This window comes from Mycteria americana, chromosome 2, assembly GCF_035582795.1.
Source record: "Mycteria americana isolate JAX WOST 10 ecotype Jacksonville Zoo and Gardens chromosome 2, USCA_MyAme_1.0, whole genome shotgun sequence".
In the NCBI taxonomy this organism is placed as follows: Eukaryota; Metazoa; Chordata; class Aves; order Ciconiiformes; family Ciconiidae; genus Mycteria; species Mycteria americana.
Window position 1 is genome coordinate 108,867,057 of NC_134366.1, and position 15,525 is coordinate 108,882,581.

Here is a 15,525-nt window from a genome sequence, read left to right on the forward strand (position 1 = left end):
ACACGACGTGGTTTTGGGGACTTCTGCTTTCCTGTGGTTTTGTCAAACCATTCCTCGCTGCTGAGGAAGAGCAGTGCCCACCTGGTTAACGGGAAGGGAGCTGGTCCCTCCTCAGTGTTTCTCCACCCTCGGGGACCCCCGTCTGTCTCACCTCGCGCAGGCTTTGGGCTCCTCAAAGCCAGGTGAGCACCTGTGTTGCTGGCTGGCTTTAAACAGCTCAGCAGGGGAGTTTATAGCCCAGGCTATTGCATTTGTGGTGCCCCTTACAGATTTGAGGTTGAATTTCTTCTCAGTTAACATTAATGGGCTTGCGTGGGTTGACATGAGGACAGAATTCGACCTGGGAAACGTCCCACTGTGCAGCCTGAAAGGGTGAATATGAGCGTGGGTAAATCAGCCAGCTTGCTCACACCGTTGGCCGTAGATGAACCTGAGCTATTTCTGTGACATCTGGGAACAGCCCCTGCTTGACGGCTGCTGTGCCTGGCAGGGATTGCCCACAGCATTTCACACGGAGCAGGTACATACAGCATATCCTACCTTGTGAAACAGCCTGGACAGACCCAGCGTCTCTAGAAATGACAAGATGTCCTCTTCCCAAGCTGTTTGCTGAACCAACCTGTATTTTCTGCGATGCTGCTGTCGGCCAGCTGTGGTTGGCACGAGCAGCGGTTAGCACACATAACCCACAGCTGAACCCCAGAGATGGATAGTTGCCACCGAGTGATTTAAGACTCCTTAAGCAGAGCAGCAAGAGATCAGAAAAGCAGAGGAAATTCTATTTTGCAAAGCTAAGGAAAGGCATCGTATAGCTGGGGCGGGAAGAGCAACAGCTAAGAGGTAACAGGAGGTATTGCTGGACACAGGCGCAGGACTAGTAAAGTGATAACAAGTCCCAAGAACTGAGGAGCTCCGAACCTGCAAACACTTTGGGGCTTGTGACCACTTGGACACAAAGGTGTCAGCCCTGCCAGGTGCCCCTGACCATGAGATGTCCCACCTCACAGTGGGGAGATCTGGGGAGAGGGACGAGGTACCACAGCACTGCCTCGCTGCTGCCTGTGCTCACCAAGCTTCTCTATGAGATTATGGGGCTTTGAATCACTTGCTGCCTGCTTCCCAACTTTATCACTTTGGGAAGATTTCTGTTATCTATTCCACAGGTATCCTATGCTGAAGTGATACACATTTCTGTGTGTTTATTATGGCATTAGAGCTGAATTTTAATGGGCTTTTTTTCTGATGAAAAGCTGATGAAGTGGCAAAAATCAGCATCAACAAATAGATCCATTGTGAATGAATTTTTGTTGCATTTTTAATGGAAAACATGAAATGCGGGAAAAAGCTTGAAGTTCAAGTGAGTGTAAAAATCACCCTGCTGGTGTGAACCGCCCCCTCCTTTGGGAGCAGCGCGGTGCTGAGCCATCAGTCGTGCACTGCTGGTGCTCATCTATAAGGTACTTGACAGAAAACGGATTAGGGAAAAGCCGTGTGGCAGATGCCAGGGACTTCTGGCTCCTCAGCTACCTGCTCCCGCTGTGGCCGCAGCATCTCTCTGGGCAGCCCTGGGGGACTCTGTGCTAGGGGAAGAGGCATTTTGCAGCTTCCTTTGCAAATTCCCTCCAGCTGAGAGGCAACGTCCTCGCCGCTTTTGGGGCCCTTTCCCTGGGTTGCTTTCAAATGTCAGAGGTGCAAGGAATTTCCACAGCCTCCTTCCTGCAGCCCCTCGCACACAGCTTTTGCGGGGCTCACGTGGTCAGGAACGGGCTCAGCAACACGGTTTCCCCTGCTCAAGCCCAAGCAGCGTCTTCCCCTGCCTCCAAAAGCCCAGCAGGATCACGAGGACTCTTAAAAACTAGGAGCGTGGCCACCAAAGTCTATATTTAAGGTGGCAGCAGAGGACACCCCCAGCACCAGAAACCTCAGAGGCAGTGGAAAGAAGAGGTTGCGGGGAAAGCCTCAGGCATCCCTCAGGGCCATGCCCTTCGCCATCCCTCACGGCACCTCTCCACGTGGACCGAAAAGCTGTACACCTCCCCGCTTCGCTGAGCTCGAGCTCTGATGGGAGCCTGGTCAGATTTTAACCAGCAACCCCGAGGCATCTCCCAAGCGCAGGGGAAGGAGAGCTGCACCACCAGCAGAGTCAACAGAGGTGCCTAAAGGTGTGAATTTAGGCAAGGATGCGTGTTTGGTGATGGGATAGCATATACCGCTGCCGTCTGGCAGCAGGCTGGCGAGTACAGCCTCTGTTTTTACTTCTTCCCACTTTCTCATCAGGCTCATGATGCGAGGAATTGCCCCGGAGCCTGAAACAGGGACACTGAAGTAGAGTCTCAGTTTTCTGCAAAAATAATAACAGTAATAAGCAGATGTAGTCCTCTGCATTGCAGAGCAAAGCTTGCAGATGTGGCAGCCTAGAGGCTTTGGACCCAGAAGGCATGAAAGAAAGAATCCCACAGGTTCCTTTAAAAAGGAAAAGCAAGGAAAAGATGGTGCGAGGCAGGGAGAGGACAAGGAAAAAAATAGAGATTTCCTAGGTTTTAAAGCCAGCTGCTTGCTCTTGTGTGGCCTGATTCGTAACCGTTGCATGCCAGGTGCTGGCAGTAGCACTTCTGGATCCCACCAGCAGGAGAGTGGAAGTGGTGGCCAGGGAAAGCACATGCTAAATTACATAGTCAGCAAGCAAGGAGGAGGCAGAAATGCACTATAATTTATTGGAACCTAAAAATAACACCTACAAGACACTTTTAAAATTAGGCAATTTCTAGCTCTTAAAAATTAAAACACAGCTATCTGAATGTCGTTAATGGTAAGCCCACAGGATCTTCCATTCTTTAGACGTAAAAAGAAATCATCACTGAAAAAATACCATCTCTGCATTATACGGAGATGGTTAAAGAAATTCTAGAATGAGTCTCTAAATGTCATCCTGTCATTGCATCAATCACTTAAGGTCCTTGTAATACGCCATGCTTATTAGCATTTTATGCCTGATGATAAAAATGGAAGTATCTATTCGTTTGTTTATGAGCTTCTACATAGCCCAAACCCAAGCAGATCACTCTCAGCTTAATGACCAGGAAACGTCCCGGACTCATGACCATGCTCCCGTGCACGTTTACTCATCAGGAAGGAGGAAACAGTTGCCTTTCACAATCTCGCAATTAGGTCTTAGGCAAACAATCAAGTTATTGCGGTGCCTTGGCAAGCACCGCGTGTCGTCTGAGCCGTCGCGTGCGTGCTCTGCGCTTGCAGGGAGAACTGCGAAAGCGCGTTGGCCTGAACTTCATGTGCGTTCATGGGGTTCCCAGCGATCCGCTTGGCGCGTCTGAAGAAGTGGCTGCTCTTCCCCTAAGCCGCAGCAACCGGCTGCCCTGGCTCCGGCTGCCAGCTGAAGCAGGGCTCACCTAAACCACAGGCGCAAGGTTCCTCCCGGCTCTGCCGCCCGGATCCCACCTGAATCCTCATCTAACTACAGCATTTCTCCAGGCACGTCCTCGCCCCTGCTGGCACGGAAAACCCTGGCAGTCTGCCGGCTCCCAGTTTTTATGCGCCAGAGAAATGAACCCCTTTCCTAAGGGTTAACAACAGTAAATAGAAACTGTGTTTGGCCGCACCATCAAAGTTAGAGACATGTTAGCCAAAGTGACAGATGACAGCAATCTGCTCAAACAGCCACCCAAATGGGATTTCTGAGTGCATCTCTCTTCTCCATCTTCCTCTCTGTGAGGCATTGGGAGTGATATCTTACATGACACTTTGCAGGGAATCAAAAAATGAGAACATGTTGTCCTTAGCTCTACCTCAGCTGCAAGAAACCCCTTGACAACTGCATTTCAGCCCTTTATTCATAGAAAGCGGACACAGTCCTAGTAACAGCCTCCCTCAGAGCTTGAGGTCTTCGACTGTGGTCTCAACTTGAACAAGCTTTGATGCTGCCACTTTCCAGCGCTGGCACTACTCAATTTAGAAACCCCCAGCTTTAAAAGTTTTAAAATATGTCTGGTAGTGGAGCCAGGGCCACATGTCCTGCCGTCCTAAGCTGGCCCAGCTCCATCGGAGCCAGGGGGGCTCTGCCAGCTGGCAGCAGCTTGGGGCCAGAGGATTCAGCCTCGAGGCTGCCTCGTGCAGCTTCTGTCTGCGCAGCAGCATTGAAGCCCTTCTCCCACCTCACAGAGAAACGCAGGAAGGGTGATTTCTTCAGACCCCATCAGCAGTGACCCATTCCTCTCTCTTTACGCTCTGGTGTTGATTACTTTACGAAGCAGAACCATGGAGAGTTGGTACAAACCTTACTGCACAGGGATGCAGGCCACAGCAGGATTTAAAATTAATTTAGGGTTTAAATTCCCTGTATTCCCCCATAATGCCTGGAGAACCTTCCCTGGGCTTTGTTACCAGGGTCTGGTGCAGGAGGACCTCAAAGGGGTGACCAGGTTCACCATAAAGTGCAGCCCCTCACACTGCACGTGGGCACCGGCAGCTTTATTTGGGAATGTGATGGCCATCATTGTTAATATATCCCTTGAAAGTACACTTCCAAACCAAGATGGCTAGTTTTCAACATGCGGTTATGTGCTTTCATCATCCACAACAGAAACCTTCCCCTGGTAAGACTGAGCAGGTTGAAAGCATTTGAGCTTCACAGCCACGATGCCGGGCAGAGCAGAGACCCCAAAACAGGTCTCCCCAAGCCTAAGGCTATTCTCCAGCCACCTTGCCTAATAATAATAGCTCTTGTGAGCTGTGGTGTCTCCATCAAATCAAAGAGAATTATTTTTTTCCTGAAACAGCTCATCTAAAGAGGTGCCAGATGATGCCAGAGATGCAGCCTGAGCATTTGTCCGCATTGTGTGTGCCGTCACGCCAGCCATTTTTCCTGGGCAGAGACATCCGCTCCAGTTCTCCCATCGCCCGTGCAAAGTTTCCAGCACAGCAGCAGGGCAGGGCAAAGCCTTTTTTTGGAGAACAGCGAACGTGAAGGAACAAACCCAAGAGGAAGGGCAACGCCTGAAGCCGGCACAAAGGCTGAGCACAGGGCAGATGGGCAGCAGGATGCGTCGCCGTGGGATGAGCTCGTGAAAATCGGTGCTGCCCAGCTAAGCGAGAGAGGGCAGGGAAATGGTTTTACCTCTGGGACCCAGTGGGAGCTCCCTGTAGATGTCTCTTGGCATTAAGCAAACGGTGCCCTTATTTTTCTCTCATAATGGTCGCAACTGGCACTCTTCCCCCCACCCCTTTTCCCACGTGCAAATGTTCCTTCAAATGAGATGCAATCCTCTGTGGAATTGCTGAAAATACAGGTGCAACGAAGAGCCAGAAAATGAGAGCTTTTCATTAGCAGTCAGTGTGGCCTTCGTACAAAAATTACTTTCATAGTTACTTTACCCCATATAAATACACAGCAAAGCCCCATTTAACATCTCACTACGTAACGGCAACTTTCTGTTTCAAATCAGATTAATGTAAGAGTTACCCAGCCATTTTAAGACATAATAGCTGTAATTAAGGTGTTTCTTGTGATGGGTTCCTATTATAATGTGGCAGATGATTCTCTGATGGTCTTATTGGCTGCATTAATCACAATTGTTTTCATTAATATTGACACTATTCTCTTACCACACAAACAGAAAAGCAGCTTAATCAAAATTTTGCACTGATTTCCTATGCTCTGAGCCCTTCTTTTGGGCTGATGCTCAATTCTTAGCTTTCAGTAGGAATAAAAAGCAGTTTTCGTAAGATGTGCAGGCAGCTTCACCCATGTTATTTAGAGCAATATTGTGAGAACAAAGGGAGAGAATTATTTTACTGAAAATCTAAAAATAAAGCACCGATGAAACTTAAATGTTACGATTTCTAAACATCTCATCTGGTTTGTTTGGGTGTCAGTGATGTGAGACTGCTGGAGTGTGTTCAGACTGGGGAATGAGGCGAGCGTGTGTATTTGGGTTCATTATTCTGGGGAAGAAGAATAATGAGTCCCTAACTTCCTTATTATTCTCTAAAAAGAATAATAAGTCCCTGCACAGAGCAAGGGACAAGCTGGCATGTGAGCAATTTGGGATTGTGAGGCTGGCTCAGGAAACTGGGGGTCCCCAGTGGCAGCTCTCCATGGCGATGTCTCAGGCTAAGCGAGCAGCTTGTTGAGGTTCAAAATGATGGGAGAAAAGATTGTGTCTCTGTAACATCATTTCCAGCGAAACCAATGAAGTTAAATGAGGGATGGATTTGAGTTAAAAAGCCCCATAAATGTTCATTTTTCACGGGCATCAGTTCTTCACAGTCAACTGAAGCTGTCAGAGGCAGTGTCTCCTGAAGAAAGTTGTCATGGCAAGTCATCCAGAAAAAAACTATGTCATGTCAAGTGCCAAAAATGAGAAGGGCCAAGACGAGCAGGGAGCATGATGGGAGTCCAGTGTATGATCTCCAATAACTCACAGCGAAAAGGGAGGCAAAGGAACAGCTTTGCTTGGAGGAAATTCACGCATTGATTTCCAGATCCAGCAGTTTGCCAATTAAAAAAACAATGGCAAAAAAACCCCTTAACATGACACATTTGGGAGCACTGTGCATATTGACCGCTACGCTTGTGGTAGCTAAATGTCTTTTGGAAATACATCTGTTAAATATGATGATATAAGTCAGCTAAAATTGATTTCAGTAAATTTGCATACTATGAAGAAATAGAAAACCGTGAATCCCTTAATCCTGGTTTTCTAGAGAAAAGCATGAAAAGACCGAGGGAAAATATCTTGGCAAACATTTTCATTCACCTTCTGTGGTCAAATTTTAGTTACTAAGATGCAGGCTCCTAAATATTGTAATAGCCTCAGAATTTTCTTGGCAGAGGATGCACTGACTGAACAGCCCCAAGCCTTCCTCGCATACCTTCAATATATTTACAGCACAGAAGGCATCATGGTGTGTAAATGCTTTTGTTTTTGTAGGCAAGATATTTTCATATAATTAACGCAAACCAGGTATTTTCGTGTAACCATTCAAATGTGAAATAGTATCTCATGTTTTGCTACATAAGAGACTACACTGCATATTAAAGTACGCTTTGAATTTGCAAAATGGCCAATAGCTTTGTTTCATCAAAATGTATTGCCTATATATACATATCTGTAGCAGCTTAAAGGGATGAAATCACCAGAACCTGAGACCAAAGGGCCTTGCAGATCACTCATTACTGAAATGAAAATAATAATTAAAAAAAAAAAATCTCTGCAAGCAAGGAACATGTCTTCTCCACAGGAAGTCTCAAAATGCCTGCCTCCTGCAATAACATTGACTTTTAGAGGCTAGAGGGTTATAAGACTATAATGGCTCATTAATAATTGCCTTGCTGACCTTTGTAACGTGGGCTCAAATCCCACTGCATCTCCTGACATTTTGTTTTGCTTACAGGGGACCTGCAGCTCACTTGGGCTGGAGTCCCACTGGGATATGGCTCTCCTCTATGCTCCCTGCAAATAAGGCAATGTGCATGCCTGTTTTCCTGCTCTCTAGTCACTGCTCTGGACACAAAAAATATCCTCATGGGAATACAGAACTAAATAATAATTTTAAAAAAACACATTAAATCCCGCCCCCGTCTTCTGAGTTCTGTATGTAAACTTTTCATCTACTATCCCCAATTACTTTTTGCTAATGTTTTGTGAAATGCCCTTGTAAACTCACTTACTGAAGGCTATGCACTCACTTGTTTCAAGCTAGTAAAACTAGTTGCGTGAACTTGCAGAGAGGCAGGCTTCAGCAAACTCAGTATTAAAAAAAAAAAATCACAAATTTGTACAAAAGAAGCAAAATACATTGTGACACCGACATATCAAATTCATTACTGCTTAATGTCTGTTGGGAAAAAACTATTGGCTGTAGAGGATGTGAAAAGCATAAGGTTTCAATAAAGCTGGATGAAGTGTTGTATAACTCGAACCAAGAGCTGTGGTTGTATACAGTCTTTAAAAGATTTTTTTCATTTTAGGTTAAAAGTTGCTGTATTTTTGGTGAGGCAGGGCCTCACCAAAAATATTATATTATTGAATTATATTCTTTCTATTCAAATTTTTCAAATTATATTCTTGAATTTATAGTTTAATAAATGAGAAAAAGTTCTACGGATATCAATAGGCTTAAACAGGGATGAAACAGAATGGACCTGTTATCACTGAAAAATACAAATAACATAAAGAACATATCTCTACAGGTGGAAATATATTGTAGGGGATGGTACAGAAATGGCTCCCATGTCCAAAGTAATGGAAATTGTAGTTTAAGAAAATAACAACAACAACGAGAACAGTATAAAGGCTGAAAGAAGAGAGAGAAACAGAAGAATATACTTAAAGGCATAGTTATTTAGGCTGATAAGTCACATCCTATTGGAGGTACGATGAAAAGATGGTTGGTGATGTGCCCCACTATATTTGTTGCAAATTCTTCAGGATGGAGATAAAGCATGTCTGATAAACAGCGGTGCGTGGGATTTCTCTGCTGGCTTCCTATCTGTTGCCATGCGCTCCTGACCACAGCTCTTCCCGCAGATGGAAGCGAGCGTCCACGAGTAAAAGTGGGGAGCTGCTGCTAAGGCCTGGTTCCTTGTTTATAGTTTTTCTGAACCATTGAAAAGCTCTGTTATTGCGGTTGTGATTTGTGTGGCTGCCAGGGTGATAAAAAGCAGTTTTGGAGTTTAAAGCCCTAGTTCCGTGCTGGGGTGAAACACACACTTAGCACTTGTTTGCTCTGTGAGCTTATCACCAGTGAAACAGAAAATGAGCATATCTCTAAGGTTGTGTATGTTCTTAAGTGCTTTATTGCAGCATCTCCATCTCTATTTGTGTTGACTGAAGGGAATTTCTGATTAATTTTTATAAAAATGAGTATAAAGGGAGGGTTTCATTGTACTGCCTTGTGCAAAGAACATAACCAGAAAGACACTTGTGTCAAATCTGGGTCTCTCATCTGTAGGAGACAGAAATGCTAAATGTGCCCGAGTTTTGCCAACAACCCTTCCTCTGCAGTTTTCTCGTCAGAAATTAAGAATTATTTGGGCATGATAGCGTAGGTGTGGCGCTTTCTGAAATGCAGTCAAAGCCTTTGGAATAGGGAAATACATGGCACAAATGCTGCTGCTGCCATTAGGCTCCAGGATTACACTCATGGCCCGGGAGTGATGGGAAGCTTTAAGTTCAATAAAGGTTACAAGTATTTACTAACTCTTACGGATTTAAAAAACTAAGCGTGAGCTTAAGAGCTTTGCTCTCATTAGGCTTCTGCCCTTCCAGTTTTTCAGTTTATGGAAACCTTGTATATTATTTCAGTTTGAGTCGGCAGAAAGGCTTCCTCCAGAAGTGATGTTACTCTGCGGCTTCATCCTGGAGGTGATGGTATTTTCTGGTGTGTGTGGCTTCCCCATGAGAAGGATCTACCATGTTTCATTTCCTGGCAGATTTAAACACCACAGCTGATAAGCATCACAAAACCTCTTGCCATTTGATGCGTTTTACATAAAAGGGCTACTACGTACGGTCTGCCAGCCTGCAGCAGATGGCTTTCCGCACATAACACATAAACTCCAACTTACTGAATTTCTGTAACTGCCATTTTTTTATTTCTGCACAAATACACTGTCATCCATCCAATATTTTACATGCACAAACAAAGCGCGGTGCTCACCAAGGTAATGCCTTCACACATAAGGCGACCATCAGAAACACCTAGTAGCTGCACTCTGAGAGCACGGATGGGATGGTTTTAAGGAGATGCTTGTCCCTATCCTAGGGGATGGGCAGGGCAGTGTTTCATGGGGAGGGGAGGGCAGGAGAAGAACAGCAGCCCCTTTTCTGAGCTGCCGGTGTGCTCACGGGCAGAGACATTGCTAAGGGGACCCACGAGCAGCGGCAGCGAGCGAACACCACGGAGGGAGTGGCGGAGCGGGGAGACCCTCCACGCGGATCCCACTTGGTGCAGCCGCTCTCCAGCCCAGCGGTGCGGTGCCCCTGCTCCCCGCCGCTCACACGGCAGCATGGACACACTTCTACGAGGAGCAGCAAGCAAATCTCACAAGGGAAACACAACCACGAGCACTGTCCCGGCTACGGGTTCATTTTAAGCCCAAGACATAAAGCCAGTTCGGATTTCTGAATTTTCCCGTCCTTGTTCACGTCGCAGTGGTTGAGCAGGATCTGGCGGAACTTGTCCAGATCCACCCCGCTAATGCTGGGCTGCAGACAAAAGAGAAAAAGGGTGCTGAGAGAGAAAACGGCTCTGGATTTCCCCAGCCCTGTAAAGCAGCAGGCCGTGCAGTGGTAGGAAATCCACCTAAGAAGGAGCGACCAAATGGCCTGACCCCACATCAGCTCATACGAGGTGAGGAAATGAACAGAGAATGGGGAAAGGATGCCCTGCAAAAACAGAAGAGGTATAGGACTGTGAGTAACTGTAAGGAAATGCAACATGATTTTTGTGCTTAGTCAAGGCCATCAGTATCTGATCTGCAACAAAAGTCTGCAGAAAGTTGTGCCGCACAGACCGCTGCACTACTGGACCTGTGCTTTCATCTGGTTTCCTCTCTCAACCCTGCTACACAAGGAGTGATGTGGCATTTCTGTCGGCATGCTACTGCTTTACAGGCTAGCAGAAACTTAAAAATACCTTTAGTGGATCAGAGAATGCTAAAGGCATAGTTTACAGGCTACGCTGTCTCTGTACAGCTCCTAATGCTGTACCGCTTCCTCTGCTTGCCACTTTCTTAGGAGGAGACCAAATTCACACGCATAGCTTGTGGTGCCCAAGGACGATGCTGATGAAGGCCCTTAGGGCAAGTACGACCTTCGCTCCTTTGGACACACATGCACAGAGCACAAATCCAACATCCTGCCTGTCCTCACACCCCTCCCGACACACCACATGGCTATAATGTACATACACACGCAGCCATCAGCACGCAGCTGCAGTCTCTGCTCTCCCCTAAACGGACACGGGAGCGCAGGCATCCCTGCATGGGGTCACATCGTGTGGAAATGCAACAGCTCAGGCTCAGAGGCAGCCCAAGACCAGACTATATTTGGATTAAAAACTGTATCTTGGACTGCATCTGGAAACTCAAGGTAATCCACTGCAGATGGACTCTGCTGTCTGTAAGAAACTGGTGACACACTGGGCATGGCATCCTTGATTAGAGGTAGAGCTCAAGTCATTTTCAAGTGTAGCCCTGTGATGAGCTAATGAACCATGAGGTCATGCTGCTGAGGACCATATTCACAGTGAAAACAGAAGAAAGAACTTCTGATGACTGATCCACGTCGACCAGTTTGTGATGCTGTAACATCTGTCTAATTCAGAGTACGAGCTAGAATGGACCTTTCTTAAATACAGTTGCTGAGTGAAGGTGTATTAATTTGTCAGGCAGGATTTCTGTGATATGGTGAAATGCTCTACAGTGTTTATGCTGAGACCATGACATTCATTTCTGCTGCTCATCAAAGTGAAATTTGACTCTACCTTCTCAGTAGCCTCTCTACATAACTTTACCAAAACAACCACCTTCCTCTTGGAAATATAGGTCATTAATAAACAGAAAGAGCCATGAAGCTACCTTGACCAGTTCCATCATGTCTTTGACAAACCCATCCACTTCTGGGCCTTCAAGTGCTCCCGTTTTACTCTGAAAGATGGAAGAAACATCAAAATGCTCCAGTAAGTCAAAAACACAACAATGTTTACCGGTCAGTAGGTCCACCCAGTCACTGGGCTTTATAGCATAAAGATCATAAAATCATAGAATGGTTTGGGTTGGAAGGGACCTTGGAGATCATCTAGTGCCACCCCCCCTGTCGTGGGCAGGGACACCTTCCACTAGATCAGGTTGCTCAAAGCCCCGTCCAAACTGACCTTGAAGGCTTCCAGGGAGAGGGCATCCACAGCTTCTCTGGGCAGCCTGTTCCAATGCCTCACCACCCTCACAGTGAAGAATTTCTTCCTCATATCTAATTTCTAAGGTCCCTTCCTCTTTCCCAAACCATCTCTTCCCCTCAAACGGGAGCAACATCTCCCACCATGTTGTGAGGCTTGCTGCCACCACCCCGAGGGAGTTGTCTGACTGTCAGAAGTGGCACCGAATTGCCGATTTCTAACAGGCAGTTAGGTGGTCATGTCTGTCCTGGGCCAGACTCCCTAAATAACCCTTGGTTCAGTACTGGAAGAGATTTTATTTTTCAACGTGGTGGTGATGCAGGTCCCAAACTGCCAGAGACCGCGAGAGCTAAAGCCACCACCTCCTCTACATCCTTTGCACCTCCTGCGTGGAGACACTGCTAATGCAGCAGCGCTGGCCGTGGCGATGGAGAAAGTCAAAACATGTCCTTTGCCACCAGGTCTCTGAGCATCGCTCCCCTCTGTCCCCACCTTACCCCCCAGCCTGCCGCCTGGGCTCCTCTGGCCCATGGGCTCGGGCACAGCTGCAGCTCCTGAGTGACCCCCACAGCACCCACGGGAGGAAGGAGTCTGAGCAGCGTATGCTAAATCTGTGTCATTTAAAGACTGCAAGGGCCTCTGGGACTCACAACGTCGTAGTGTGCAAAGATCTTCTCAAAATCTCTCCTCCTTTCTTCCGTGCTGCAAGCCTATATGTGGAGAGGACAAGCAAATGAAAAAGACAAAATAAAAAGATTCAAGTTTGGGCCCAGGTTATCTTAGCTGAGAGAGATGGGATCGATGCATCAAAAAATAGCGCTACTTACATCCATTTTAAATTGAAGAAGGAAATTTTCCTGGAGTGCCAGAATCCTGAATGGAGAGATTTAAATTACGATCTTTCTGCTTTATCATCTGCACACAAACTATTCCGAACTCTTCTGGTTCGTAAAGCAAAGAGATTTTAGATTATAGGCCTTTAAAAAAGAAAATCGCCTGTGGGGTTATTTACAGAGGGCTGTTACATGAACACGTGCCTCCCTCCCTGTCTGATGGGGAACGGCGGGTGCCCTTTGGATCACTGCAAATGTGTTTCTTAGCACCATTGCTTCCATTGAATCCCAGAGCATTGAATCCCAGAGCATTTCTGGGATTCCAACCATTGAATCCCAGAGCATTTCTGGTGGTCCAGCGCAATGGAGGTGGTCAGCCTCCGAAGCGAGAACTGCCAGACCATCATTCCTCGTAACTGGATTGCTGTGCTGCATTAAAGGAAAGAGTAATTTACCGGCCTCTGTTGGAGGGAGAATTGGTGGTTGTAAAAGTAAAGGACAAAGTAATACTGGCCTGAGCACCAAGACTGGCCAAATTCCTCTCCTTTCCCCTCCTGCCTCCCAAAGCCCCTCACAGCACTGATAAAAGCTTTTCTCTCTCCAGTTGCGCTGCTGACCTGGAGGTTTTCGAGCCCGCAGCACCCGGGGTGCTGAGCTGTGTCTGCATACTGAAGGGCTGGGGCGTGAGAAACGTGCTCAGACCAGAGGGCAGCCGCAGCTGGCATGGGGCAAGGGGCACTAGGGGAACCGTATTTAAGAGGAAAATGCAACAGCAACCCTCTTTAGATATTCTCCATTCTGCCTCTGTTTCTCTTCCTCTGTTCAGTGGTCAAAGCGAACTGCCACATGCACTGCAGTTACTTGTGCTGGCATTCGTCGTGATCCCAAGCAGAAAGTAACAGTGGCAAACCAGCACCTCTCTCCTCTCATCCCCCAAACCAATGTTTTAGGACTGTATCTGTGTGTTTAAAGTCCCATCCAGTCATTGCACATACATTTACAGACAGAGGCGTACTCTCTGTCTGTATGCAGTGAAAATCATATAAAAGCCTCTGAGGTACCAAGGACAGAAAAGAGACAGAGGCCCGTGACTGAGTCCCCAGCTTCATTCACAAGTGTCTTCACCTTGTCTCTCCAAATCCTTTCTTACTGCCATTGGCAAGATCCTTTGCGGTGGCACCTTTATTCCTCAAACAAGCAGCAAAAATTCTTTGTGATCCCTGCTGCACACAATGATGTGAAATAAATGCACATCTGTGACCCTGCCATCCTTCTTTTGGAGAAATGGTGCCACTGGCTGCTTCATCAGCTCCTGGGGAGCATTGCAGAGGTAGCACGGATCATGCCAGAGCATGTTGGTGATGCACAAACAGGTCCTGGCATTGCTCAGTGTCACCACCCCTAGGTTCTCGGGCTATTGCGATGGGGATCATGCATTAGAGACCTGGGATACCTTCACCAGAGTAGCTGATTTAATTTGAAAGGAGGTAGGATTCAAATGCACGTCCCCAGAGGGAAATCATCACCTTGCCTGGATCTGCCAGGGCAAGCTGAAAAACCCCATCAGTATTATTAAAGCCTACCTTGCCAGGTCATTCAGGTCCAGCCGCCCGTCTTTGTTTTTGTCAAAGATTTTCATCTGAAAATCAAGAAGACAGAGATAAAATAGATAGGCCATGAGAAGAACACACATACAAAAAAGCCAATATACCTTTTGCTCTGCCCTGTGCCCTCCCCTCTGGTTGCTCGGGGTGCTTGCCCCAGCCCCAGGCAGCATGGCATCCTCTGCTAGCACCAAGTGCCAGGGTGGCACAAGAGCATAGCAAAACCCTCCTGCTTTCTGACAGCGACAACCCAAGCAATCAAATACCAGCACCGCTCCCTTCCCGCCTTACACAGGGATAAAGACAGGTCTCCAGCAAACGTCTTAAGAAACTAAATACTGGCCTTGCCATTGCCCCTGAAAAAAATGCCAGAAAAAGGGGGGAACTTCTAAACACTTGCAGCCCAACTCCGTGCTTATGTTTGACTGTTGCTGTGGCTACCGAGCGGCTGAGGTGCAAATGTCACCTTCTGATCCTTCTGATAGAAGCTGGAGTTTTACGCCGCTAAAGCTGGTGGGCTTTGCTTGGCTCAAAGCCTGCTGTCAGAAAGCACTAAGACTGGGAAGGAGATTCAGGCCGCCAACATAAAGAGATTAATCTGTGTGAATACAAAAGTTAGCCTTTCCTTAATACTATCTTTTCCTTAATACGATCTTTTCGATGAGTCACCACCAGATATTACTTATTTATTTATTGTATGTGGTACTGTGTTTCTCTGCAAGGCACAAATAAGAGTCTGCTACAGGGAAAGAGGGGGAGATGTTTAATGGGTTGCAAACCTGAATAACCCATGGCTCAAAGTTCCAGAAAAAATGTATTCCACATTGTAGGGGAGGGAAAGATTAATATTTTACTAACATGGGTTGCCATTCTTGGTCGGATACTCAGTAATGGAATATGCTTTAATCTTACCTTCATGAATCTCATTTGCTTATTTAATGGTTATAAGTAACCAGGTCACTACAAATCTTTGGTGTAATTAACTGCACACCTGCTGGAGAAGGCCCACACCAGTCCCCATCTCAGGAGGCTTAGAGGGAGAGGACCATCCTCCATGACACAGCCTGACCATGCGGGAGCTCTGGGGAGAGCCAGCGGCAGGTCCCGAGCACTTCCCAGCAGTGAAGCTGGGGCAGAGCCTGACACGTGCGTGAGGAGGAATGTTATTTGGA

General features: G+C 46.9%; 1 protein-coding gene across 1 annotated transcript in view; it reads right to left on the reverse strand.

The window, feature by feature from the left end:
- Nucleotides 1-10,097: 10,097 nt before the first annotated feature.
- The window catches only part of SCGN (secretagogin, EF-hand calcium binding protein), a 31,803-nt gene continuing 26,375 nt past the window's right edge, over nucleotides 10,098-15,525 (reverse strand). The window contains exons 7-11 of the mRNA XM_075494257.1: nucleotides 14,333-14,388; nucleotides 12,744-12,789; nucleotides 12,567-12,626; nucleotides 11,600-11,668; nucleotides 10,098-10,226 (exon numbers count right to left, since the gene is read on the reverse strand). Coding sequence (XP_075350372.1) covers nucleotides 10,098-10,226; nucleotides 11,600-11,668; nucleotides 12,567-12,626; nucleotides 12,744-12,789; nucleotides 14,333-14,388 — 360 coding nt within the window. The remainder of the gene's footprint in view (nucleotides 10,227-11,599; nucleotides 11,669-12,566; nucleotides 12,627-12,743; nucleotides 12,790-14,332; nucleotides 14,389-15,525) is intronic.